This window comes from Mauremys mutica, chromosome 2 (assembly GCF_020497125.1).
Source record: "Mauremys mutica isolate MM-2020 ecotype Southern chromosome 2, ASM2049712v1, whole genome shotgun sequence".
Taxonomy (NCBI): Eukaryota; Metazoa; Chordata; order Testudines; family Geoemydidae; genus Mauremys; species Mauremys mutica.
In genome coordinates this window covers 124502303-124529088 of record NC_059073.1, presented here as the reverse complement: position 1 = coordinate 124529088, position 26786 = coordinate 124502303, and the positions used below count along the sequence as shown (strand labels likewise).

The 26786-nt window shown below is 43.7% G+C and overlaps 1 protein-coding gene across 1 annotated transcript in view; it reads left to right on the top strand.

Moving 5' to 3' along the window:
- Positions 1–26786, top strand: part of PHLPP1 (PH domain and leucine rich repeat protein phosphatase 1) — a 225997-nt gene that overhangs the window by 106929 nt on the left and 92282 nt on the right. The window contains exons 2-3 of the mRNA XM_045005499.1: positions 1028–1224; positions 5549–5674. Of these exons, the coding sequence (XP_044861434.1) occupies positions 1028–1224; positions 5549–5674 (323 nt within the window). The remainder of the gene's footprint in view (positions 1–1027; positions 1225–5548; positions 5675–26786) is intronic.

Genomic DNA, 26786 nt, shown 5'->3' with positions numbered 1-26786 from the left:
GGACTGAGGGGCAGGAGTGGTGGGAGGGCGCTTTTGGGGGCCCCTCAGTCCCAGAGTGGCCCGGGGGATTAGCGGGGGACCGGGAGCAGCCCGCTCTGCTTCCCTCGCCCCGGTCCCAGCCCCAGCTCCAGCTGTGTCATTCAGGGGAGGGGGCTTGGGGGAAGGGACTCTCTTCACCCCCCCCCACACACACACACACTCACCAGCAGTGGCAGAAGCGGAGCAGCCCCATCCCACTCCACTCCGCCAGCTCACAGCTGCAGCATTCCGCTTCCCGCCACAGGTGAGTATGGGGGGCATCCTTTCCCCAACCTCCCCGCACTCACCCGCGTGGCGCTCCAGTTCCCGCCGCAGGTGAGTGCAGGACCTTTCCTCAGCCACCTCCCCGGCGACACGGCTGGGGCCAGGGCAAGGAAAGCGGAGCAGGCTGGGGCCACGTCGCGCCTCTTCCCGCCGCAGGTGAGTGTGAGGGGGCATCCTTTCCCCAACCTCTCCGCGCTCACCAACAGCGGGACGCAGAGCGCCGCGGCTGGGAGCTGGCAGGGTGGAGTGGACTGGGGCCGGGCTGCTCCGCTTCCTGCCGCTGCCAGTGAGTGCCTGTCACGGGGAGGGGTGGATAGGGGTCGGAGCAGTCAGAGGCTGGGTAGGGGGTGGTATCCTGGGGGTGATTAGGGATGGGGGTCTCTGGAGGGAGCGGTCAGGGAACAAGGAACGGGAGGGCAAAGCGAGTTTGATATAACGCAGTCTCGCCTATAATATGGTGAGATTTATTTTGTCTCCCAAGGTCTGCGTTATATCAGGGTAGAGGTGTATTTAAATGTACCAAAACTGCAAGACTAATACTGACTGGTACAATTTCTGTTCTTCAGTATCCATGTATTGGTACTGCAGTGCTCAAATCCCTTTATTTATTTGTTTGGCTCCAGAGTTGGTTGTCATTTGTTGGATTGTGCTCAACATTATTAAGAGTGATTGGAAAAGGAAAACATCCTTAGTGATAAAGTGCCTGCTTTTGTTTCAATTTCAGGAAAGCCCCACAGCACTGGCAACTCTGAACGAATTCAGCTCTCAGGAATGTACAATGTTCGAAAAGGGAAAATGCATTTGCCAGTCAACAGATGGACAAGACGCCAAGTTATCCTTTGTGGGACGTGCCTAATCGTATCATCAGTGAAAGAAAGCCAAATTGGAAAGATGCATGTTCTCCCTCTAATTGGTGGAAAAGTAAGTAGTTTTTGGTAATGCTTGAGGCTGCTCACTTAATCCTGTTTTTCACTGCTGTAGGTATACATGGTGATTTTCAGACATAAGTTCCTGCCCCAAGTTGCTTGCGCTCTGTGGAATCTGATGATGAAAACAATTATTACTGGACATAACACTTACTACCTGTATCTGCTTCATTTTTATCTTCTTGCAAAGTTCTTGCATTGAGAGCTTAAAAATGGCAAAAATCAGGGAATAGCAATTAAATTTTGTGTGTGAGATCATTATCTCCTCGTTTCATGTAGTATTGTTCTGTGTGTGTATGTGTGTATGGCAGGGGTGGCCAAACTTATTGACCCTTCAAGGCGCATACAACAAGCTTCAGAAATTTGAGAGCCAGGGTGCGCCTGCCGAGGCTCAGGGCTTCAGCTCCACTTCTGCTGAAGTCCCGAGCACCAGCACGCACACCCCGCGGGGCTGAAGCTCTGAGACCTCCCTCTTTGCTTGGCAGAAGCCAGAAACAACATATGAGGGGGGCACATGGGGTCACATGCCTCCACAGATTTTTGCCAGAGTTGGCTGACCCTGGTCAGTCGCATGGTTCCACCAGGCCCCCTCCCTGCACAGCAGCTGCTGGTGCCGGGAAGCTGTGGCCGTGGGGAGAGGCAGCAGCAATCAGCTGGGAGATATGCAGGGAGATCTGCCACTTTTGCTGCTGCCTCTCCCTGTGGAGCTAAAGCAGTGGCCCGTTCCTGGAGCACCCAGCTGTTTGCTGCTGCTTCAGGGAGCTTCAGGGAGAAGCTGCTCAGGGTAAGAAGGGGCGGAGTGCCTAGGGGGGCATGACTCAAATGGTTGTTGGGGCCAAACCTCTAAATTGTGCCCCTTCCCCCCCACTCTCAGCAGGAACTAGTCATCTCTGGCAGAATCCCTGAGCTCTTCTCCCCAGCCCCCCACACTGCATTTTAACTGTAAAAGAGCCGTATGCGGCTCAAGAGCAGTTTAGCCACCCCTTGTATATGGCAAGACACATTTTTATTGCATCTGCTGAGTAGTACATTACTTTGCCCATTGGCTGAGTTTAGTTTTCATTAGGTTGCATGTGTAAATATATGCACTTAAATTTTAGAGCAATTCCACAGCATAACTGTAAAATGGCACCATCTTAATCAACAAATCTGTTTTGTATATTCAGAGTTGTATCTTGCAAGTGTAGCCAAGCCCTAAGTCACTAGAAAGTTAGAGCGCATTAAATCAGCTCTGGGCACCCTAACTCCTGAGGTATCCACACTGGCAAGGCACTTAGAGCGCCTGGACTCTGTGGCTGGAGCGCCCCCTGGTAATCCACCTCCATGAGAAGCATAGAGCTTGCTGCGCCCTGGCTGAGATGCCTGAGTGTCATTGTGGATGATGTGTTGCATTACTGCGCTGTGATTGGCCTCTGGAAACCTCCCATAATCCCACGAAGTTAAATGGCCACTCTCGTCATTGTTTTGAACTCGACTGGCAGCCACATGGCTATCCCCTTTCAAAGCTCCATTTCTGACAGCGGCATGCTTATCTGCTCTGGGACACAAAGTAAACCATTATTGTGGAATGCTGCTGTGTGTGTGTGTGTGTGTGTGTGTGTGTGTGTGTGTGTGTGAGACACGGGATGGGTGGGGGCTGATGTCAGGGTTTTCCCCTGCTGCTGTCTGAACTTACTCTCTGCCCCCCAAAACAGTCTCTTTCCCCATGCACACAACACACTCCCTGTCACACTCCACCCCCGCCTCCATTTGAATAGCACGCTGCAGCCACTTGCACACTGGGATAGCTACCACAATGCACTGCTCTCTGTGGCGTTACAAGAGCTGCTTATGTGGCCACACCAGTATGCTCGAATCTGACAGTGTGGACACACTGCAGCACTTTCCCTGCTGCGCTCTCCAAGGGCTAGTTTAACTCACAACGCTCTACCTCTGCAAGTGTAGCCATAGCCTTAGGGCAGGTCTTTACTACCTGCCAGATTGGCAGGTAGAGATCGATCTATCGAGGATCAATTTATCGAGTCTTGTCTAGACACAGATAAATTGATCCCTGAATGCGCTCCCCGTTGACTCGGAACTCCAACTCGTCAGAGGCGGAGGCAGATTCGGCGGAGGAGCAGCAGCGGTTGGACTCGCTGCCGTCCTCACAGCCAGGTAAGTCGACCTAAGATGCGCCAACTTCAGCTATGCCATTCGCGTAGCTGAAGTTGTGTATCTTAGGTCGACCCTCCCCCAGTGTAGACCGGGGCTTAGTGTTTATTGCTGTTTGCTCATGCTACCTGTTTTTTAAGAAATTGAGCTGGATTCTGTTCCATTTTGTGCATCAACAGAATGTATTCCAATCAGATATGCCTATGAAACAGCACTGATGACAATGGGGCTACATAGGAGCAACTGGAGACCCAACTGGAGGCCTGCAGAATCTTCATAACTAGTTGTGATGCACAAGATGAAAAGAATCAGAGGGGTAGCCGTGTTAGTCTGGTTCTGTAAAAGCAGCAAAGAATCCTGTGGCACCTTCTAGACTAACAGACGTTTTGCAGCATGAGCTTTCGTGGGTGAATACCCACTTCTTCGGATGCAAGTGGTCATCTTGCATCCAAAGAAGTGGGTATTCACCCACGAAAGCTCATGCTGCAAAACGTCTGTTAGTCTATAAGGTGCCGCAGGATTCTTTGCTGCTTTTAAGATGAAAAGAATCCTTCTTGATTCTTGGACCTCAGGCTGATTTTTGCAGGGCTGGCAGCTGAATCTTTTTTGAACCTTGTGTACTAGCACATGATATTGAAATCGACTGAGACACACTAAACATGGAAGTCCATGATATCATATTTACAAAGTCAGTTTTCAGAGTTCCACTTTAATATTCTGTATTAGGGCATTTTATATGCCGAATCTATTTGTATGGAGCTTCCCCTGTTCTAGCAACAATTTTCTCTCCCTTCTCCATCTTCTCCATACAAGAATGTTCCCGCCTTCTCCATGGAGTGTGTCCTTTCCCTCTGCCAGAAGAAATACAAAGAGATATTCCACAACCCTCTCCCCAGCAGCAAATGGCATTTCTCATTGCTGCACACTGGGAAGTGCAAGATTCAAGCGTTCCTAGCCTGCTGTTACCTCAAGGAAAGCCACAAGGGAGGAGTAGGGTAAAATCCTAGCATTAAAAATAGAGAGCTAACCAAATGGATCCTGAGCCTTTAAAGGGTTTTATTCATGGAATTGGCAAAAAAGTATGTCTTTGCTTATGTCTCCTGCATGTTGTAGGAATTGCTTATGTGCAAGGGGTCAAGTTGAATTTAGAATGCAAACATAAAATGAAAACTGAGTCAAGCCCAAAAATATTTGCTGAAAGTAACACTGTTGAGGCTTGGGTGGGGGACAGTTGAAACAGAATAAGTATTTTTTTTAATTACTTTTTTTTTAAATAAAAAATTCTCCCTCGCCCACTTCCTGGTTTACAAAAGGCATTCCAGAATGTAGTGTTGTGAAACATCACAGAAACATCTTGGAGACCATACATTGTACCAGTTTCCTTTTTAAAGGTAAATTTTTACTAGTGAAGAACAAAACTAAATAATATATTCTTTGCAGCTCCTTATTGAATGTATAAAAGCAGTATAAAAGTCTTTCATAAGGAATGTCTTTTTTCTGTAGAGTTCATTTCAGGTCATCCATATACCTTGCTGAAGACCTCTAGCAAAAACAGAGATGAGGACTTCTTGCTTTTTACGCGTTTGGAATATCCAGACAAAACTAAACATTTGATGCTGGTTTTTATATAAAAGGAGCAGCAAAGGGCACAATATTTTTTGTTTCACATTCCACTGTTAAAGGCTTATCAGCAAATACTTGTTTAAACTAGAAAAGAGGTTTTATTGCCAAACTCCTCTCCCTTCCCTGCCCTACCCAAAGCCCATCAGATTTACATATCTCCCACTCCATTTCAGAGTCAGAAGAAGCATGTGATTAATACAAAATTTTTTAAATGCCAGAAAATAATTGACTTTATGGCAGTTTAATTTTGGAAAAGTCTTATGATATTCAAGTCTTAAGAATTATCCAGCTCTTTATCTTCAACTCTAACTGTACATTTATATAACTTAATTCAAGAGTCCTGTTAAACAATTCAGGTTTCTTAATCTGTTGCTTGCATGAGTTTTGTGGCTCCTTGACACTGGATTAATTAGGTTGCAGGCTTAACCATACTTAATGAGGTTTTTGTGCTGCTCCTCCATTTCACAGCTTCACTTTGCCTTGCTGGTTGCACACTGACTCTTTCCAAATTTTAAGCAGTAATTATTTTATCTTTTTAAATACAGGTGGAAGAAGTGAAAAAGCACCAGCACTGTTTAGCATTTAGTTCCTCTGGACCTCAGAGCCAGATCTATTACATTTGTTTTGATACCTTCACGGAGTATTTACGGTGGCTTCGACAAGCATCCAAGGTAAGAACACCTCTAGCAACTAGAGTTCTCCTTTGTTTTCAACTTAAGAAAAATGTTGTTCACTTTCACCATAATGGCATAAACTGTTGAGGGTCTGTGGCTGGAGTGAGGGGTGTGTGCTGTTAAAATCTATTTGCCTGCAATGTGTAAATAAAGAATACTAGCCAGATTTACCTCTTTCCCTCACCTTGGTGCGGCTCACTAATGTAGGGAATAAGGCCATTAGAATAGAGAAGGTCAGTAACATTTCTTTCCAAGCTTTCAATATGAAAAGTTGTGTTTCAGAAGTAATAAAAGCTGTGGTAATGTATGACATGTAGAGAAGCCAAAGACAGTGCTAGAAACTTTAAGAACCAGTTGGAGGAGTTCTTCTGTTGGGAATGTTGTGCTTCACTTCGGTCTTAAAATAGGTAAAGTTTAGTGACTGGCAAGATATCAACATATTTCCTATTGCTGATCAATTAGTGTTCTCCAATATACTGTATTTTGGTAGCTATTCAGCATCATTGCAGTTATACATCTACCAGTGCTAGTCTCTCCACAAATGGAGCAATCCACCTTCTAGCTGAGCTGATGAATTTCTATTTCAGAGCTCCTTTGCATTTGCCTTCTGCTGGAAAGACTGAGCATGGTGAGGAGCCTGTTCAGCATGATCTGTTCTCCCCACTTCCCTCAGTGGAATAGCTCTGAACAGCAGTTGTGGCAGAGTTCAGAGCAGCCCTGCTCTTTCTCCTGTCATTCTGATAGCAAAGCAGCATAAGGTGGTGCAGTAGGAAAAGCCAGGCAAGGGGACTAGAGGTGCTGAGGATACAAGGGAACCTCAGATTAAAAGAGAAGTAAATCAATAATTGAACAGAAATCCCACAATGCAATGGGCAGGGTGAGGCAATAAGGGAGAGCTAACTAAGCTGACACTAAAACACTTTCAACATCAGTCCAAAAATGTTTAGATTCCTTTCTATGCCTTACCATGTGTGTGATGGGGAGGCCCACTCATCTTTAAAAATGAAAGCTCTGAGCATGTTAAAGTAGAGTTCCGGACTTAAAAATACATCATGTGTGTTAGAGCAGGCTTTGCCAACAGAATTTAGGTGTTGTTTTTTTACACCATTTGCATTATTAACCTCTTACTATTTGGTGCCATATTATCTTGTCTTGAGAGGTTGTTTCTGCAATTGTCTTTTTCTCTATTATACTCATTATTTCCCATCTACTCCTTTAGTCAGGTTCTTTGTGGTGTCTGATAATAGCTCATATTCCTGTATCTTGCGCACTGAAGGGTAAAGAATGTTTCAGTTCTTTTGTCACACTGGTTAAATATTTTTCTCTTTGGTTTTCCACTGTATTTTTAATGTTCATTAATTCCATATTTAGTAAGAGACTGCCGGTTTTTATGTTCTTGATTGTATTAAGGTAGTTTGTGTGATGTTTTTTGAAGAGATTTATAGATTTTATGGCACTCTAGATCATTTTCAGTCTCTGGCTTTTCCAAAAGGCAGTATACTCTGAAACCATACTTTATCTAGTGAATGTTTGGAGTATTGGTTTTTAAAGAGGATTGTTAATTTTATGCTCCTATAGTAAATTGGGTTGAATTATGTTGTAGCTTTCTTTGGGCAATAAATGTTTGGGATTTTTTCTAGAACAGAATGCCCTTTGTGCATGTTCTAGTACAGGGGTAGGGAACCTGTGGCATGGGTGCCGAAGGCGGCACATGAGCTAGTTTTCAGTGACACTCGCATTGCCCAGGTCCTGGCCACCGGTCTGGGGAGTCTCTACATTTTAATTTAATTTTAAATTAAGCTTCTTAAACATTTTAAAAACATTATTTATTTTACATACAACAGTAGTTTAGTTATATATTATAGACTTATAGAAAGAGACCTTCTAAAAATGTTAAAATGTATTACTGGCACGCGAAACCTTAAATTAGAGTGAATAAATGAAGACTTGGCACAGCACTTCTGAAAGGTTGCCGACCCCTGTTCTAGTAGTTCATCTATTTTAGGATTTTGTATTGGAACACTAACCTAAAACTCCCTGACTTCTTATTGTGAAGCCAAGGTATACATGGTTTGGGGTCTGATCTGATTTCCAGTTTTGGGCTTGTTCTTGTTGTTCAGTTGATCTTTATACAAGACAAGTGTTCTTTCATCTCCAGTGGCTCTGACATTGGGTGAATGAAGGGCAGATCTCATGAGTGAGGATAAACAGTGTAAAACAATGAACTTCAGAAGTAGAAATAAATGGCCAGAAAGTCCCACTGAATTACTGACAGCATAGGCTTGTTCTGTACCATGCTGTGCTTTCTCTCTTGCTCTCTCTCACCCATATGACTAACAGTATTGGGAAGGTAGCCAACCTGAGGACATCTCCCCATATAATCATGACATCTTCCCTTTTTTAAATGTAGGGGGAGGAACTCCAAGCCCAGAGCTCATAGAAGACTTTAAGTGCCAGAACTGAGGAAAGCCACTAATATTAGCAGTTCAACACTTAAGTATGTTGACAGCAGCACATAGCAAGAGAAAAAATGAGAAAATCTTTGTTTCATAGTTAACACGTCCATCTAACTAGATGGCTCTGTTCCAGTAGTATAGCTGCTTTGTAGATTCACATCTTTCAGCCAGGACTTAATGTGTTAGAATGAAGTTTCTCTAAACTGTTATGTAAGATAAATATGGAAAACAAGTGATACCAGCTCAACTAAATGTGTTAGTGTGAGAAGTATCATTCAATAACAGAATAGTATGTTACTGAAATAGTAAAACTAGCAATAACCATAAATTTAAATATTTTGGGTACTGATACCAGTACCTGTAGAATTCAATCTAGAAGATGAAACAAATAGTTCCTGAGTTGCATGTACAAAGGGAAAGGATGGAAGGAATCTACTGATGTGGCTTAGTCCTTTTGTAGCAAAATAAACCCTAGCCCTGTATTTCCATTTCTGTATTTATCTTAAAGGATGCTACCTATTTGAAAGCTAGTTCAGTTAAAACTGGTTTCAGGCACTCAAAACACCCTTGGAAATGGGGGAGGGGGAGAGAGAAATACAAATGTGCTGTTTAAATGTACAAAGTAAACCATCTGGGGGGAGGGGTGGGGGAATTTTCTCTAATCTTTCATTGTTAGCTTTTAGGTGTGACTTTGTAACAGGTTAAATGTTTTTTATATAGAAGTGATCTATTTAAAATGCTATCCACTTTTAAATGTTTTTGGAGCAGGGGATGTATGAAATTTGTAGTCATGTGAATACTCATACTCATTGAAACTGTTTTTTAAAATACATTCATTACTTAGTGGCATCTATTTGGATTTTTATTAACACTCAACATTAAATTCACTGGTATTCAAAAGCACTTCAGCATCTGTAAAGGATAATCTGAAAGTAAAATTGTGTTGTCTCTAAATAGTATCTGTCTGATGTGTTCTGACAAATTAGAGTAAAAACTTCCACTTACTAGTATATTCAAAAAATAAAATGCATCATAAATTTAATAAACACGAAGTCACAGTACTAGATATTTATTTATGAAACATTTCATTTTAATTTTCAGTTATGAAAATCTTCAATTGAAAAAACATTAGGTAGTATTTATACATGCTTCAGGAAAAATTCTCAGATGGTCTTGTGCACTTTTATATAACTCACATAGTTTAATCTTGAAAATTGACTTTGCAAAGGATTGCTTGCTTTGACAGCATTTTTGTATGGTGGGTGACGAGTGACTATTTTAATATCATGTCAACGAAAAAAATCCCTAACAAATCATATATGCAACAGGAAAACATTGATAAGGAAACAGATTTCATTCAAGCTTCAAAACAATTAATGGGTGAATTGTTTGCATCCAATAATTGAGTTAATTTCCATTTCTTCTTTAATTGTGGAGACCAAAATGAATTCCACATCTTTCTAATTCTGCCTATTGCTAGTTATCAGTGAAAGGCTAAAAGTTAAGATTGTTGAAAACATAATGGGAAACATGCGCATACTGTTGCTTCTTTAATTTAAAAAGTTTAATGTTAACTAATGCTCAGAATAAAAACAAGGTGATTCAAAGTGTGTGTTAGCCAAGACTGCCCTTTGCTTCCACCCCCACCCCCCCAATATTTTTTGTTTATTGTTAATGGCTTTTGGATAGGTTTTCATATGTCCTTTGCACGCACACATTTAAACAGTGGGGCGGGCTGATTGTGTGTAGACTTGTACACAGATAACACTCTATTATGGCAGGGAGGTAGAAGTGGAGGCGATTACAGTGAATTCTGCTCAAGACTGAGATTCAATGGGGTCACTGCAGAAAGGCTGACCTAGATATGGAACTTGGTGACACACTTACTCCAAATAGGTCAGTTTTAAATATGGTGATTTAGCCTCAAATAGAATGCTTTTAAAAGCTGGAAATGTGCATGCTCTTCATTATTGATAGCCTTTTTCTACACTGTATCATAACTTTAGTTTTAATTTCTAAATATTGTAATTATAGTTTGTAGGTTGTTCAAAAGGTTTATAAAGAGGATTCAGTTTTATTAATCTACTATATTTACCCTATTGTCAGGCTGAAAACAAATAGGGGGGTGTGTGTGTGGGTGTGAGAGAGAGAGAACTTGTTTCCCTACTCTGATATTAACGGTATTTTGTTGTCTACATTAACTTGAAATCAAGATGCTGATACTTGTATAGTTCCTTAGTGCAAGTGATTCAAGTTAAGCAGTTGATTCTGGACTATCACTGTACACATTTTCTACGGGAATAAGAGGAGAAAGAATGTAGTAGTACTAAACAGCAAAAAGAAGCAAACATTAAATTAGAATGCCAGTATTTTGACAGTTTTGAACACCTTATACCTTACAGCATTAATTTGTAGGCAGAAAAGACTGAACTGGGTGGGGAGGTATTTAATGGCTTTTCACAAGACATTGGAACTTAAATATTCCTTTTCACATTTTGTGTGGGACTTTCCTTAGCTGTTTGAAGTTACCAAGGGAAAATATTAATACCCCTGCCACATAGACCAATTTATTACCCACTGTGCATGTGGGTGCCATTCCACCTCATGAAGAGAACACTGACCTGGATCAAAAAAGTTTGTGTGTGACGTTTGTGAGGCTATGCTTAGGAAAAGCTAACTTGTCCCACACTCTTGTTACACCTGTTCAAGTCACAGCCCTAACCAAGAGACTATTACTGCAACAAGATGTCAATACGGTTCTCTCTTCCAAACAAGGACACCAGCAGTCAGGGGCGGCTCTAGGAATTGCGCCGGCCCATCAGGGCGGCATGCCGCGGGGGGCACTCTGGCGGTCGCCGGTCCCGCGACTGCGGTGCACCTCCCGTGGGACCAGCGGACCCTCCGCAGGCACGTCTGCGGGAGGTCCACTGGAGCCGCGGGACCAGCGGACCCTCCGCAGGCATGTCTGCGGGAGGTCCACCGGAGCCGCCTGCCGCCCTCCTGCGGCACGCCGCCCCAAGCACGCGCTTGGCGCGCTGGGGTCTGGAGTCGGCCCTGCCAGCAGTACATCTCTATCAGATACCCTGTCTCAAAGTATTTAGCGACAGATGCTTTTCCAAGGAAGAAAAAACCATGTAGTGTGCCCTTATTTAAATTGTACAATACTATGCCTTAGAGAGAAATGGATGTTCTTCTCCAGTAGTAATATGCCCTGGAGCATGAGGATTCATAACTCCTTTTTATGCTAGCTACATTGTAGATATCATTAGTCACGTAGTACTCAGTACTTGTACAGCACTTTCATGTCTTCAAGCTGTTTTACAAACATGACTATTACAAATGCCCAAGCTGCTTTTTTTCTTTTTTAAAGAAAATGAATTGCCCTGTGGCAATGACTTCCATGGATTTATTATACATTACATACAAAAGTATTTCCATTAAGATATCTTCAATGTGTTGGCTGTTTAGTTTAATTGAGCCATCCTCCTCCTTTCCAGTAACACCAGAATAAAGGCAGAGGACGGCTCTGGGCAATTCTAGCCACTTTGCATTGTTCGAATGGCACGAAGCAGCCAGGATATACAATGAATATGGCCATAGAAGTTAAATAAAAGGTTTAATATTCCATAACTTCCAGTAATTGGAAATATTACATGGTAACCTTCTCCTTGGGTTTGTTTACCTTTCATGTATGAAATTTTTAATTTGAAAAAGTGAAATTCCCAGACTCAAGCTACATTAAGATAGACTTAAGGTTAAGAATACCCTATAACATAGGGTAAAATACATTACAAGATATTGTAATTTTACTGTAAATTCTTAATCTTAACTACATCTTAATACAGCTTTTGTTTCTGAATTAAATGGAATCTTTAAATTCTGGAGCACCATGTGGCGTCCAGAATCAGGGACCCTATGCATGGGCCTACTGGACCTGATGCTTAATCTGGCCTTGATTTGCTATAATGCCATGTGCTTACGACTGGAGAAGTTCAGTTCTACCTAATACAGTAGAACCTCAGAAATATGAACACCAGAGTTACAAACTGACCGGTCACCCACACGCCTCATTTTGAACTAGAAGTATGCAGTCAGGCAGCAGAGACCCCAAAAAAAGCAAATTCTGTACAACACAGTACTGTTAAATGTAAACTACTAAAAAAAGGGGAAGTTTAAAAAAAGATTTGACAAGGAAACTGTTTCTGTGCTTGTTTCATGTAAGTTAAGATGGTTAAAAGCCATAGTAAAGTTTCAAAGCTGGATTCAGTCAAGATTCAGTTGTAAACTTTTGAAAGAACAACCATAATGCTTTGTTCAGAGTTACGAACAACCTCCATTCCCGAGGTGTTTGTAGCTCTGAGTTTCTACAGTACTCTCAGTTCCCAGGCAAAGCTCTGAGCAAGAGAGAGAGGTGTGCTTGGGGGCAAATCCTTCCTAAATAAATAGGGTACACAAGTCTACACAGACTATTACAATTTCCTAGGCCTGATAAACTGAGTTGGTCCGTGTGTGTGGGTGGGTGGGAGGGTAGAGGAACTTCATGATAGTTTAGTGGTTCCTTTTTAAAGAGGCAATAAACATTAGAAAAGTGCTTTGCGCAGCTCTAGTTCAGTCCAGTAACTAAAAGGTTAGTTCTCACTGTGTGCACATGTGCTAAGGAGCAGTTGTCAGTCTTGTTCCTATTTGCTAATAGGGACTCAGAACCATAAAAGGTATGTTTGACGCAAATGTTTTAGTCTGATATTTTTTTTCTTAGTCTAGAGGTAAAGGTATTTGTATTAGCTGAGCATTTTCTAAAAGTGATTGAGATTGGCTGTTTTGATCTCTCATCCTTCCTTGACTACACACTAGTGTTGAACTTATTCATAATTTGTGAAAGCGAAGTAAACCTGTAGTTTTGATTTATTTTTTAAATATTTTTTGTCCTCCAATTAAGTAGCACACCCATCCACTGGATAAGAGAAGATGGGCACATTGCAGTAGCATTTAATGTCCTACCTCCTAAGATCCCCTGGTGGCAGCTTTAGAAAACTCATATAAAATAGTTTTAAAACATATTTAAGACTTTTTTTCTAGGATGTGCTAGCTGGGCAGTTGGCCTTCCTGCTTTATTTTAATTCCTTTTTAATAAGGCAGTTGATTTTAAGGTAATTTTGGAGGTATCAGTGTGTCCTGTCTAACCATGCTTCGCAGTGTCAGTTTAAATAGCATGGAGGGGAAGTGGCTGCATCGTTACTTGTAGCATACGTGTAGTGGCTTTTGTTCTAGAACATGCACAGAAGGAAATGTGTAGGATACTAGCTGTATGCTGCTTTGAGGACTGTGGGGAGATTTCAAGCATTTATATGGAAATAAACTATTAAATTATTCATATCCTAAAAAAAATCTTTCATCTTGGTTTCAATCGTGTAAGTATATTCCAAAATAAGTGACAGAAATGTAATCAGTGTGTATCCCCATGATGTGCCAATTACAGGGATAGTGCTGAACTCAAAGAAATCGAATGCGTTGCTGATTAGTAAAGTAGCTTTGATTGTCAGTTGTGCTTTGTTTATTTTTGAGGTAGCTAAAGATAATCTAGTAGGTGAACATTTTTCCTTTGGGCTATTTGCTCATTAAAATAAAAGTTGCATGTAATCAAACTCAAATTGTGTCCAGAGGCTCCATTTTATAGACTGAACAGCTATCACTAACATATGATTTTAAAACTTATGATACTAGGCATGGCCAAATATAAGGAAGTTTAAAATTTGATTCCAGTTTAAACTGATATCAGAAGCTTGGGTTTCACAGAGCTTTCTAAATACAAATTAGCAGTCCCGATCCAGAATGTAGAGGAGGCTAGGACCAATTAAGCTTGTGGCTGAATAAACTGAAACCACTCCAAAGTTTTCAGGTTGGCATCTCTTTCCAGTTCTATTTAGCTAGTTCTGCCCATTCTTGGAGGCATCTCCACTCTCTTATTTGTATCTGCGGAAGCTACAGTGAGCGTTACAGTTCCTACATAATTCAAGACTTCAGAAACTTTTATGATCAGTTTGAGTTTTTTGAGGTGTCTGTGTGTATTGCCTACAAGCTGCTCTCTAGTAGCTACTATTCAGAGCCAACCCTGAAAATTATTGCTTTAAACCCTTGGCCTCATCTCAGATAAGTCAGAGAAAACAGCAGCGCAGCACATCCAAAACATGCAAAAAGAGAAATCCTGTATAACTTAGAAAATTGTTTGTTACAGTACTTTGTTTAAAATTGATATTATAGCTTTTTATTTATCTTTCAGGGCTTTTATTTTTCACTGGACTACATTTCCTTGCATTTAATATGGTGATTATGAGATGATCACTTCTGAGTAATTGGACCCAATTTTCACTCTTCCTCATGCTTTGCCCCTCCCTGGTTGAGACAGTGTTTGCTCACTGATTACAGAATAGCATCATTGTTTTCATTAAGTAAGAAATACAAGCCTGTTTTACCCCCATGGGATTTTCTCTCCATTACAAATTTCATAGAAACAAATCAATACCATATTGAACAGCATCAGGGATAAGATACTTTTTACAACAGCAAAACACAGGCTGTTTCTTCACATTCAGATTGATAGTTTCTTTGATTTTAAAGCATCTCGTCTAATTTTGATAATTGCTTTTTTTTGATGTTTTTTTTAGATTGCTTTAAGTAAACCAGTCTCCTCCACACATAGACATAGTGTTCAGATAATGCTTCTCTGGAAGTAGAGGTCTAAAAATAAACCCACAGTTTCCTTTTAGTGGTGATTTCAAGTACTGAAACATAAACAAAACCTCTGGTTTCCACACCGGATCTTAACTTCCTTTTTTGTGTATGTATGAAACCTTGAATATTAAGACCTTTGGTCCCTAATAATATCTAAGAGTTCCTGTCTTTGATGGTTTATAGTATGTTTATTCATTGATGACACTTCCTGAAAAAATGTGCAGTTCAACTCTTTGAGTGCAATGCAGGCAGTGGGCCTAGTTTTTGTGTTCTGGCATTGTCCCCTGAAATAATGCAGGTGAAAAACCCGCAATTGCCCTTCAAGGTACTACTCCATTTTCCCAACAAGATTCATAGGTACTGGAACGAAGAGGGTGGGGGTGTGCTGCTGCGCCCCCGGCTTAGTGGTTTCTGTTGTATTACAAGGTTTACAGTTTGGTTCAATGGCTCTCAGGCCCCCTCCCTTCTCCTGTCCTGCCCCCCCCCCACTATACCAGGGGTAGGCAACCTATGGCACACGTGCCGAAGGCGGCACGCGAGCTGATTTTCAGTGGTACTTACACTGCCCGGGTCCTGGCCACTGGTCTGGGGGGCTCTGCATTTTAATTTTAAAGGAAGCTTCTTAAACATTTTAAAAACCTTGTTTACTTTACATACAACAATAGTTTAGTTATATATTATAGACTCATAGAAAGAGACCTTCTAAGAACGTTAAAATGTATCACTGGCACACAAAACCTTAAATTAGAGTGAATAAATGAAGACTTGGCACACCACTTCTGAAAGGTTGCTGACCCCTGCACTATACAAATTGTTCCAGCCTCTCTGACAAGATTTATACTTTTCGTCAGTTGAAGCAAGAAAAATAACTTTGTGGAGCCAATACCATATTTGTGTCCCTGGAAGAACAAAAGAATGATCAAAACAGATTTGAAAATTGCTGTGTGAAATAAGAATAGACTAGGGTTTTATTGTAATCGTAAAGCACTTAGAAGTGATTCTCTTCTTCTAATATCTATTGCTGTGTTCTGTGCCCTCAGAGTTGTTAAAGGTTAGTTGCCATTTCAGTTATGAACCTCAGTTTTCCAGGTTTATAACATGCCTGATACCAGGATGGGACTGAAGCTTTGTATTCAGACTGACTTAGACTACAAGTTTTCACCACCTATTACAATCCTGGAGGATTCTCTGCAGCTTGAGGTCTTCAAACCGCAATTTGGGGACTTGGATAACTCAGACATAGGCTAGGGGTTTGTTATAGAAGTGGATGGGTGGGATTCTGTGGCCTGCATTGTGCAGGAGGTCAGACTAGATGATCATAATGGTCCCTTCTGACCTTAAAGTCTATGAGTCTGAGTCTAATTGAGATCTTTACGAATAAGACTCCAAAGTACGTGACATGTTTAGTGATTTGAAGCTTTTAATTTTCTTGTTTCAATTAAGCTGTGGCTTTTCCAGTGGAGGGAAAAACAAAACAAAAAACTTAGCAACCCTGTGATCCCCTTTCTAGACCGCTGCCTTTAGTTAATAATACACCTCTACCCCGATATAACGCTATCTTTGGGAGCTAAAAAATCTTACCACGTTATAGGTGAAACTGCGTTATATTGAACTTGCTTTGATCCGCCAGAGCACGCAATCCCCCCACCCCCTTCCAAGCGCTGCTTTACCATGTTATATCCGAGTTCGTGTTATATTGGGTCACGTTATATTGGGGTAGAGGTGTACGTGCAAAATGTTGCAGACAAGAGTGAGAACTTGAAAAGTGGTCATTGTACACATGAAATAATTTTCAAGCGCCAATCATACATTGCCATTAAATCAGTCATAATTAGGGTTGCTAACTTTGTAATATTTAAAAACCAGATACTCCAACAGGAGTGCCAGAACTTCCCCCCACCCCATCTCTTCCCTTGAGCCCCTGCCTCTGTTTGGGGGAGGAGGGGAAAGAGCGGTCACTCGCTGCTCCCCCCCCACCCCCCCGCCAGGTCAGGAGGGACTCACTTGCAGAGCCAGGGCTGGAGTTGCAGCTGCCCGATGCAGGTAAGAGGTGGCCCTGGCCGAGTAGGGGCTCATGCGGGTGACCCGGTGCCTCCCTCGCCCACAGTAACTGGACTTGGGGTATCTGGTAAGATGATCTGACCGGACACTGTCCAGTCTCCTTTTTGACTGGACTTCTGCTCAAAAACTGGACATGTGGCATCTCTAGTCCTAATAATAAATGTGATTCTACAGCATACTTTTGTATATTTAGATATACAAGACTTGCAGATTTTTCTGCTGAGTTAGAAATTGCATGAGGTGCTGTGTACGCTGATTTAATGTGTAGCACCTTTTTAATACAGAAAGATCCCAAAGTGTATTGCAAAATACACACCTATTTCTGAAGAGCAATCATTTTAGAGAGTTCCAGATAAACCTGTGTGTATGTGGCTTTGGGGTGTGTGTGTGTGGGGGGGTGGCAGTAAGAAAGGGAATGGATGCAGATCCAAATTTTGGAACTGCGCAGGGTATTTGCACAACATGAGGAATTGTTGAGTAGTTTTTCATTTGGGGTATTTGGGTGGTGAAGGCATGGGAAGGTAAATGTCTCAGGGTACGTCTACACTACGGGACTATTCCGAATTTGCATAAACCGGTTTTGTAAAACAGATTTTATAAAATCGAGTGCGCGCGTCCACACTAAACACATTAAATCGGTGGTGTGCGTCCATGGTCCGAGGCTAGCGTCGATTTCTGAAGCATTGCACTGTGGGTAGCTATCCCGTAGCTATCCCATAGTTCCCGCAGCCTCCCCCGCCCCTTGGCATTTCCGGGTTGAGATCCCAGTGCCTGATGGGGCAAAAATCATTGTCGCGGGTGGTTCTGGGTACAGCCTCACCCCTCCCTCCCTGAGCAGCAGACAACCGTTTCGCGCCTTTTTTTGCTTGGTGAACTGTGATGAGGACGTAGACACAGAATTCTCTCAAACCGCGGGCCCCTGCGCTTTGGAGATCCTGATGGTAATGGGGCAGATTCTATCCATTGAACGCCGATTTTGGGCCCGGGAAACAAGCACTGACTGGTGGGACCGCATTGTGTTGCAGGTGTGGGACGATGCCCAGTGGCTGCGAAACTTTCGCATGCGTAAGGGCACTTTCATGGAACTTTGTGACTTGCTTGCCCCTGCCCTGACACACCATAATACCAAGATGAGAGCAGCCCTCACAGTAGAGAAGCGAGTGGCGATAGCCCTGTGGAAGCTTGCAACGCCAGACAGCTACCGGTCAGTCGGGAATCAATTTGGAGTTGGAAAATCTACTGTGGGGGCTGCTGTGATGCAAGTAGCCAAAGCAATCACTAAGCTGCTGCTACGAAAGGTTGTGACTCTGGGAAACGTGCAGGCCATAGTGGATGGCTTTGCTGCAATGGGATTCCCTAACTGTGGGGGGGCGATAGATGGAACCCATATCCCTATCTTGGCACCGCAGCACCAGGGCACCCAGTTAGTATACCGGAATGGGTACTTTTCAATTGTGCTGCAAGCACTGGTGGATCACAAGGGACGTTTCACAAACATCCACGCGGGATGGCCAGGGAGGGTTCATGACTCTCGCGGTATTCAGAAGCACTACTCTGTTTAAACGGCTGCAGCAAGGGACTTACTTCCCAGACCAGAAAATAACAGTTGGGGATGTTGAAATGCCTGTCGTTATCCTGGGGGACCCAGCCTACCCCTTGATGCCATGGCTCATGAAGCCATACACAGGCAGCCTGGACAGTGGTCAGGATCTGTTCAATTACAGGCTGAGCAAGTGCAGAATGGTGGTGGAATGTGCATTTGGCCGTTTAAAGGCGCGCTGGCGGACATTACTGACTCGCTCAGACCTCAGCCAAACCAATGTCCCCTATGTTATTACTGCTTGCTGTATTCTCCACAATCTCTGTGAGAGTAAGGGGGAGACCTTTATGGCGGGGTGGGAGGCTGAGGCAAATCACCTGGCCGCTGATTACGCGCAGCCAGACACCAGGGAGATTAGAAGAGCACACCAGGAAGCGGTGCGCATCAGAGAAGCTTTGAAAACGAGCTTCATCAATGGCCAGGGTACAGTGTGACTGCTGTGTTTGTTGATGAACACCCAACCCCCTTGATTGACTCAGTCCCTGTAAGCAACTCCCCCACCCCCTTCGAGTACAGCTTACTTATGCAAATAAAGTCACTCTCATTTAAAAAGCATGAATTCTTTATTGATTCATTATAAAAAGAGGGAGAGAAGTAAGGGTGTGGTTTGGGAGGAGGATAGGAGGGATGGAGAAGGCCATTTAAAAAAAAAAATTCACAGTAACGACATCCTTCTGGTTGGGCTGTCCACGGGGGTGGACGTGGGCGGGTGCACGGAGGCCTCCCCCCACGCGTTCTTACACATCTGGGTGAGGAGGATGTGGAACATGGTGAGGGTTGAGGGTGGTTATACAGGGGCTTGCAGCGGCACTCTGTGATCCTGCTGCCGTTCCTGAAGCTCCACAAGACGCCGGAGCATGTCAGTTTGATCACGCAGCAGCCCCAGAGTTGCATCCCGCCACCGCTGATCTTCCTGCCGCCACCGCTGATTTTCCTGCCGGTCTTCCTGCCGCCACCTCTCATCTCGGTTGTCCCTCCTGTCCTCACGTTCATCCCTCCTGTCCTCACGTTCACTGGCCTCTTTCCTGTAATTTGAAACCACGTCCTTCCACTCATTCAGATGAGCTCTTTCATTGCGTGTAACTTCCATAATATCCGAGAACATCTCATCTCGCGTCTTCTTTTTCCTCCGCCTTATCTGTGCTAGCCTTTGGGATGGAGGAGGGATGGTTGAAAAATTTGCAGCTGCATGAGGGAGATAAATATTTAGAAAGATACATTTTACAGAACAATGGTTATACTCTTTCACAGTGAAAAGCAGTATTCACCTAGCACATGTGATTTCCCTACAAGGTCGCATTTTTCATCTTAATAGTGAGTGCCTGCAGCTCTGGAGTTACAGATCTCACAGACACAGGTCCAGGCATCAGAATTCAGCTTGCATGCGGCCATGGTAAGCCACTGTCTTTCGGCTTCTGTAGTGATTATCCCCTCCCCCCCAACGCATGGCTAATACCACGCTAGCTCCCTGCTAATCAACAACCTTCCCACCCCCCCACCCACTGCGTGTCTGGTACCTTGGGGAAGATCGCCGGTGACCAAACACAGAAAAGATCATCGGCATTTCACTCCTCCCCTCCCCCCGCTTCGCTATGTGCAGGAAAAATTTTTTTTTTTCAGCTGATGCAGTCCACGAAACCCAGTAGAAAAAATGGCCACCCCCCTTACTTAAATTCCTGATTTTTAAACCAGGTTATCCTGAACGATATCACTTTGCTGAGGATAACAGAACAAGATAAAGAACGGATGCTTCTTGAATGCCAGCAGTCACCGGGACCATACGCTGCTATGCTTTGCCATGCAATGATACCTGATTACTTGCTACATGCATGGCGTGGTAAAGTGTCCTACCACGGTGGGCGGAACAAGGCTGCCTTGCCCAGAAACCTTCTGCAAAGGCTTCTGGAGTACCTACAGGAGCGCTTCATCGAGATGTCCCTGGAGGATTTCCTCTCAATCCCCGGACATGTTAACAAACTTTTCTAAGTAACTATACTGTCTGCGAATGCATCCCAAGTCCTCAGGGCAAATCAATCATTAAAAAAGGCTTGCTTAAAAAACGTTTGCTATTTGCAAAGGTACACTCACCAGAGCTCCCTTCCATGGCGTCATTGTCTGGGATAGTGGCTTGTGAAGGCTGGGAGGACGGTAATTCCGTCAGGGTGATAAAAAGCTCCTGGCTGCTGGGGCTCACGGAGTGCTGTGTGCTCTCTGCTAGGTCTTCCTCCTCTTCTTCATCTTCATCTTCCCCGTCTGCATAATCCTCAGCCATGGCAGAGATTACAACCCCCACCTCGGAATCCACGATCAGGGGTGGGGTACTTGTGGCGCAGCCCCCTAAAATTGCATGCAGCTCAGCATAGAAGCGGCATGTTTTTCGACCTGCCCCGGACCTTCCGTTTGCTTCTTTGGTTTTCTGGTAGCCTTGTTCTGAGCTCCTTAACTTTCACTCTGCACTGCACTGAGTCCCGGCTGTGGCCTTTATCCGTCATAGCCTTAGAAATTCTTTCAAATACTTTTTCATTTCGTCTTTTGGAACGCAGTTCTCTTAGCACTGAATCCTCTCCCCAGATAGCGATCAGATCCAGTACCTCCCGTGCAGTCCATGCTGGGGGTTCTTTTACGATTCTCAGGAGACTGCCTTGTTAACTGTGCTGCTGAGCTGTGCGTGGTCACCTGTGCTGAGGAGATGTCCACGCTGGGGAAGCAGGAAATGAATTTCAAATGTTCGCGGGGCGTTTCCTGTCTACCTGGCCAGTGCATCCGAGTTCAGACTGCTGTCCAGAGCGGTCAACTGGTGCACTGTGGGATAGCTCCCGGAGGCCAATGCCGTCGATCAGCGTCCACACTAACCCTAATCCGATATTTTAATACCGATACTAGCGTTACTCCTCTCGTTAGGGAGGAGTACAGAAACCGGTTTAAAGAGCCATTAAAATCGATATATGGTGCCTCCTAGTGTGGACGGTTGTGGCGTTAAATCGGTTTTACGCTCCTAAAACCGGTTTAAACGCCTAGTGTAGACCAGGCTTTACTCTCTCCACTACTTTACTTCTCATCTAAGGGTTGTTTTCTGGGAATGTCAAAAACCATGGAAGCCTGAAGGAATCTTTCGTAAGAGCAGACCTTTAAAAATCAGGTTAATGACTTACACAGGGAAGGTAAAATAGAACCTTGGGCATCCTCACTTACTGAGACTGCAATGTTCAGTCTTAAATTTTATTTTATTAATGGTGGGTTAGGATGCCTAGAGCTTCAGATGAAACCTTTTTATTCTTTTAAATCTAAATAAAATAGGTAGAAGTGTGAATTAACTTACCCAAAATCTTGCAAGTAACTTTGAAACAACTTGCTAAACAGTAACCTTTTCTACAAATAGAAATATCTGGTAATCAACTGTGATCGGAACAGGTAGCAGTTTGATGTACTATCTTAGAACAAAACTGAGGGTCTTGGTTCAAGAAGCCTAAACAGAGCCAAAATCAGAAGGCCTCTTAAAAAGCCAAACCCGCAGAAGGAGGGGGAAAAGACTGTCACTTGTATCACAAAATGTTCTATGAATTTACCTCTGCAGACATTGCATCAAAATAAGTTTAGGTTAGTACAGGACTCTGATCAAGACTGAGTGCACAGCTGTGTGGAAATGTTCCACCACTGATAAGTAGCTTATCTGGGTAATGGATTTGACGTTTCTCTCAATATGTAATAGAGAGCATGGCTAGAAAAAAAAATTCTGAAGTAAAAATTCAAACTGAAGTCTTAAATTGTATTTGAGAGAGAGAGAGACCATTGTTTGACTTCTCCTGAATGGAATAAGTCAGAAAATAGTGACCTAGCCTTTTCAGCTAGCACCTTTTCTAAAGATATCCCTTGTTGGGAGGGTAGGACCCAAGCAAATAAAAATTGTTGGACTCGCTAGTAATCTCCTCAACAAGAAGTTGAAAGACTTCCCAGTAATTACTGCAGCGAAAATGACTCCAACTGAAACAAATTTTTGGTGTTGGAGGGTTCTGCCAACACACAATAAATCGTAAAAACATGTTCTTGCTAAAATGAATTAGACTATTAAGAATATAGCTACTCCTGATGTCAGAATATTACGTCTGTCGGAAGGCGTAGATCAGGGGTGGGTAAACTTTTTGGCCTGGAGGCCACATCTAGGTATGGAAATTGTATGGCAGCTATGAACGCTCACAAAATTGGGGGATGGGGTGTAGGAGGGGGTAAGGGCTCTGGCTGGGGGTGCAGGCTCTTGGATGGGGCTCGGGATGAGGGGTTGGGGGTGCAGGAGGGTGCTTCGGGCTGGGATTGAGGGATTCAGAGGACAGGAGGGGGATCGGGGCAGGGGGTTGGGGTGCAGGAGGGGGTCAGGGGTGCAGGCTCTGGGTGGCACTTACCTCAAGTGGCACCTAGAAGATGCAGCATGTCCCCTCCCCTGCCTCCTACACAGAGGCGTGGCCATGCAGCTCTGCATGCTGCCATGTCCGCAGGTGCCGCCCCTGCAGCTCCCATTGGCCACAGTTCCCAGCCAATAGGAGCTGTGGGGGCGGTGCTTGTGGTGGGGGCAGCATGCAGAGCGCCCTGTCTGCCCCTAAGCATAGGTGCCAGAGGCAGGATATGCTGCTGCTTCCAGGAGCTGTGCACAGTCATGGCATGCGTGAATCAGAGCAAGCCCTGGACCCCAGCGGGAGCTTGAGGGCCGGATTAAAATGTCTGAAGGGCCAGATGCAGCCCCCGGGCCATAGTTTGCCCACCCCTGGCGTAGATAGTAGCTGTTCTGAGTCTTGCAAATAGTTGACCAAGCTGCTATGGAGCATAAGGGATTAGCATTTTGAGGCAGAACAGGTGCACAAAGTGCTGGCCCCCAGACTGGACCCAAACAGTGAACTTTATTTAAAAGTGTAACTGCTAATATTTCCCAAGCTAAGTGTTTTTCATAAGGTTAAAAACTTTTGAGACTACCAATAGCATTTTTTCTTTTGTCTGTTTTCTATCTGTCCATACTCCTTGGACTGAGTTGCAGAGAAATGGTCTTCATTTCAATCAGAAAATTACTTTTTCATTTGGCAGCTTAAAAAACAACATTAAAGGTCAACATCTGAGTTTGTCATCTGTGGCTTCCGGTGGCATGGAATGAATCATGGCTGTGCCTCTGAAGACAGATCTTAGAGATCAGTGGTTCACGATGTTCCATGGCTCAGCTGTCTTCACATTTGAATATTGGCTGTCCTTCATTTTCCATTTGTGTAGTAGGTAATAGCAATGCCTTTTGTGGATCTGATGCAGTTTGCTGTGATCCATACATTGCATGGCATGGTGAAGCCAGGTAGTTGGTCTGTAGGACTCATGATTAGGTCTTGATTCTTGATCCCACTGTTCTCCCCTAGTCTCCACCATTAGTGTTTTGGTGATAGTCCTGAGGTTTTGAAACCCTTGGTCACTAACCAGAACGGGTTCCTGTACTAAAAGCAGCATCTCAAGTGTTTTGAGACTTGTAGGTGGGCAAGTCTGGGTGGGTTATTGCCTGGTTGTGTTCTTGTATTATTGCTGCTGCTTTGGAGGGAGAGTGGTAAGATGGATGGAGAAATGCTGTCTTCGTGTTCCACCTCTACAACCACCATGGAAAGAAGCACCTGAATGTCACCTTCTACGACATCAAACTCAGGAAGAGGATTTCCCAAAACAACTGATAGAGACCTCTGTCCAGATAAAGGCTGGGAACGATATTATCCACAAACCAGCTGGGGCCAGTAGGGGGTACAGATGTTCACCCCTTGTGGAGAGCCATAACCATAATCTTCTCTGTAACTGATTATTGTGTACTGGTGTGGGCAGGTAGCGTACATACACAACTTGTCTATGTGCAGTTGAGCCCTGCCGTTAGAATTGTCACACGAGTACTGAAGTCAACGCCAACTGAAAATTACTTAAAGTGAAGGTATTAAGTATATTCTGCTGTACCCAGTACATCTGAAGATTGCCTAACAAGGTTGCATGCTTGGGGATTGTCTCTGCTGGGAAACTTACTGCCATATAGCAGTATAAATACAGTGGTGTAGTTAGACTGGTAAATATTCCCTCCCACAGACAGGTCTTGCCTGCAAAATCTGGAAGAATCCCAGGATTTCATCTTAAGTGTTCAAGAAGAAAGTTCCAAGAAGATGACTTGAACAGGTGGGGGTGTTTGTATGTAGGTAACTATTTTTTTCATTGGTCTGTTTCTACAGTAACAAACTTTTTGATACACCCTTGTCTGAAGTTCAAATATAAAAAAGCCAACCTTTTTTAGGTAAGGTGAGACTGGAGCAAGACATTTTTTGTACCAAACACTAAAGTTGGTGTTTTCTCTTGCATTAGGTTCCATGCTTAGATTCTCTTGCAGTTCCATGCTTACATATAAAAGATGCTTTGGCTGTGGGGTAGGGTTGGCTTTGATTACTTCTTTGCTTTGACTAGCTGGCCTGGAAGGTTTCCAGTGCAGTAGTGTTCACTGTTATCTTAGTTTCCTATAGGTCTGTATCACTGTTACTGGAGCAAGAGTCAGAATTAATGATGCACTGAAGTATGTAATGACTAACAGAATGTTAAAAAAAGAAAACATCTAAAGGGGGGAGAGGATTAAAATGCTTACATAAAAAGGCCAATATAACAAGTTTAACTTAACAAAAATCACCTTAGAACAAACCAACTTTGTTAAAACCTTATTTCTTCTTTGAGTAGTATCCCTGTGGGTGCTCCACTGATGCTGTTGATAGGATGGACTGCTACCAAAGTTTTCCTGCTCATGCATGCATTGCTGCCCGTCTGACATGAGGCTAGCCAGTGTGCGAGGGCACTCCTCAGTTCCTTCTCAACCACCCCTGGCTAGAGACGGAGCTAGAGCTGTCAATTCTCAGATTGCTAACTCTTAGAATTGCTAATTTTAGCTTCTTTTGAAGCCCTTTTCCTTTCTTTGCTTTGTTTACATTTTATTTTGGCCTTTGCCTTTATTTAAAAAAAAAAAAAAGGCGGGGGAGAGAGAATGCTTTCTTCCATCAATGCCCTGTGTGGGGAGCCCCCAGGACAAGGATATGCCCAGCTCTCTGGGCTTCAAGAAGTGCCTCAATTGCAAGGAATCTATCCTAGTGACTGACAGAACCTCACAGTGCATTCGCTGCCTGGGAGGGGGAAACATTCCACAGAAGTGTGGCTTGTGTTGGCAATTGAAGCACAGATCCAGAAAGGACAGAACTCTTATTCATGGAGTCAGCCCTTCAATCTCCGGAGTCCAGGCGGGAGCCCTCACTGGAACCCGCTACTTCGAAGAGAGGTGAATTCAGAGGCACACCTGCAAGCTACTCATGTAAGGCCTCTAAGAAAAGGTCTGTGATTCCTCATAATGAACCCTGATTGAGCCGAAAACAGTCCCTTACCTGTCACAGCTGGCACTATGTCCACCGATGACTCTTCCAAACACCCTTTACCTTCTGTCGCAGAATGAGAGACGCACTCTCCATCCCAATCTGTGGATTCTGCAGCTCAAAGCTTGGCTCCTTCATAGTTCCAGCACATAGAGACAAATTGTTCTGAGGAAGTACAGGAGATATTATTGCACAACAGGTGAGGCAAGTAGCTCCTTTCCTATCTACAGAAATGGAAGAGATTCCAGATTTGGTGCCAGCCCAGAGGTGTCATTCCCTAATACATTCACCCAACCAGTGAGACTACCTGTTTACTTTGAAGAAATTGGGACTCTTGATCAGTTCACTGCAGGTCCATCTAGCAGAAATTGCAACCTTCTATCAGCTTATAGACACATACTCAATCTTCCATCTGACTACATTTCTCAAAGGCTTGGGGTAATGCAAAAAGGATTGGGGTAATAGTAGCTTTCATGGCACAGCCCCCTTTCACTGTGTTCTTCCTTCACAAGGTCATGCATAAATCAGCTTATTCAGCTTCTAGCCTTTTATCCCAAACCTCATCAGGATAATAGGGAAGCCCTCCTCCATATGCTCGATGTGAGGAGAGCCATGGCCTTTTATTTGGATCAGACAAGTGCCTTGAGAAAATCTCTGAGACTCTTCCTCTCTGTTGCAGAGAGGGCGAAAGGTACAGCGATTTCAGCTCAGAGACTAAGTGGGTCTCTGGCTTGTGCAGTAATGATGGTGGTTCGAGGTGTGTCCCCTTGTGGGTGCTCCATGGACTGCCCTCCTCCCCTCTGCTTTGGAGTTCTTGTCTTTCACTCTGCAGTAGAGAAGGAACTGAGGAGGGTTGGTCGTGC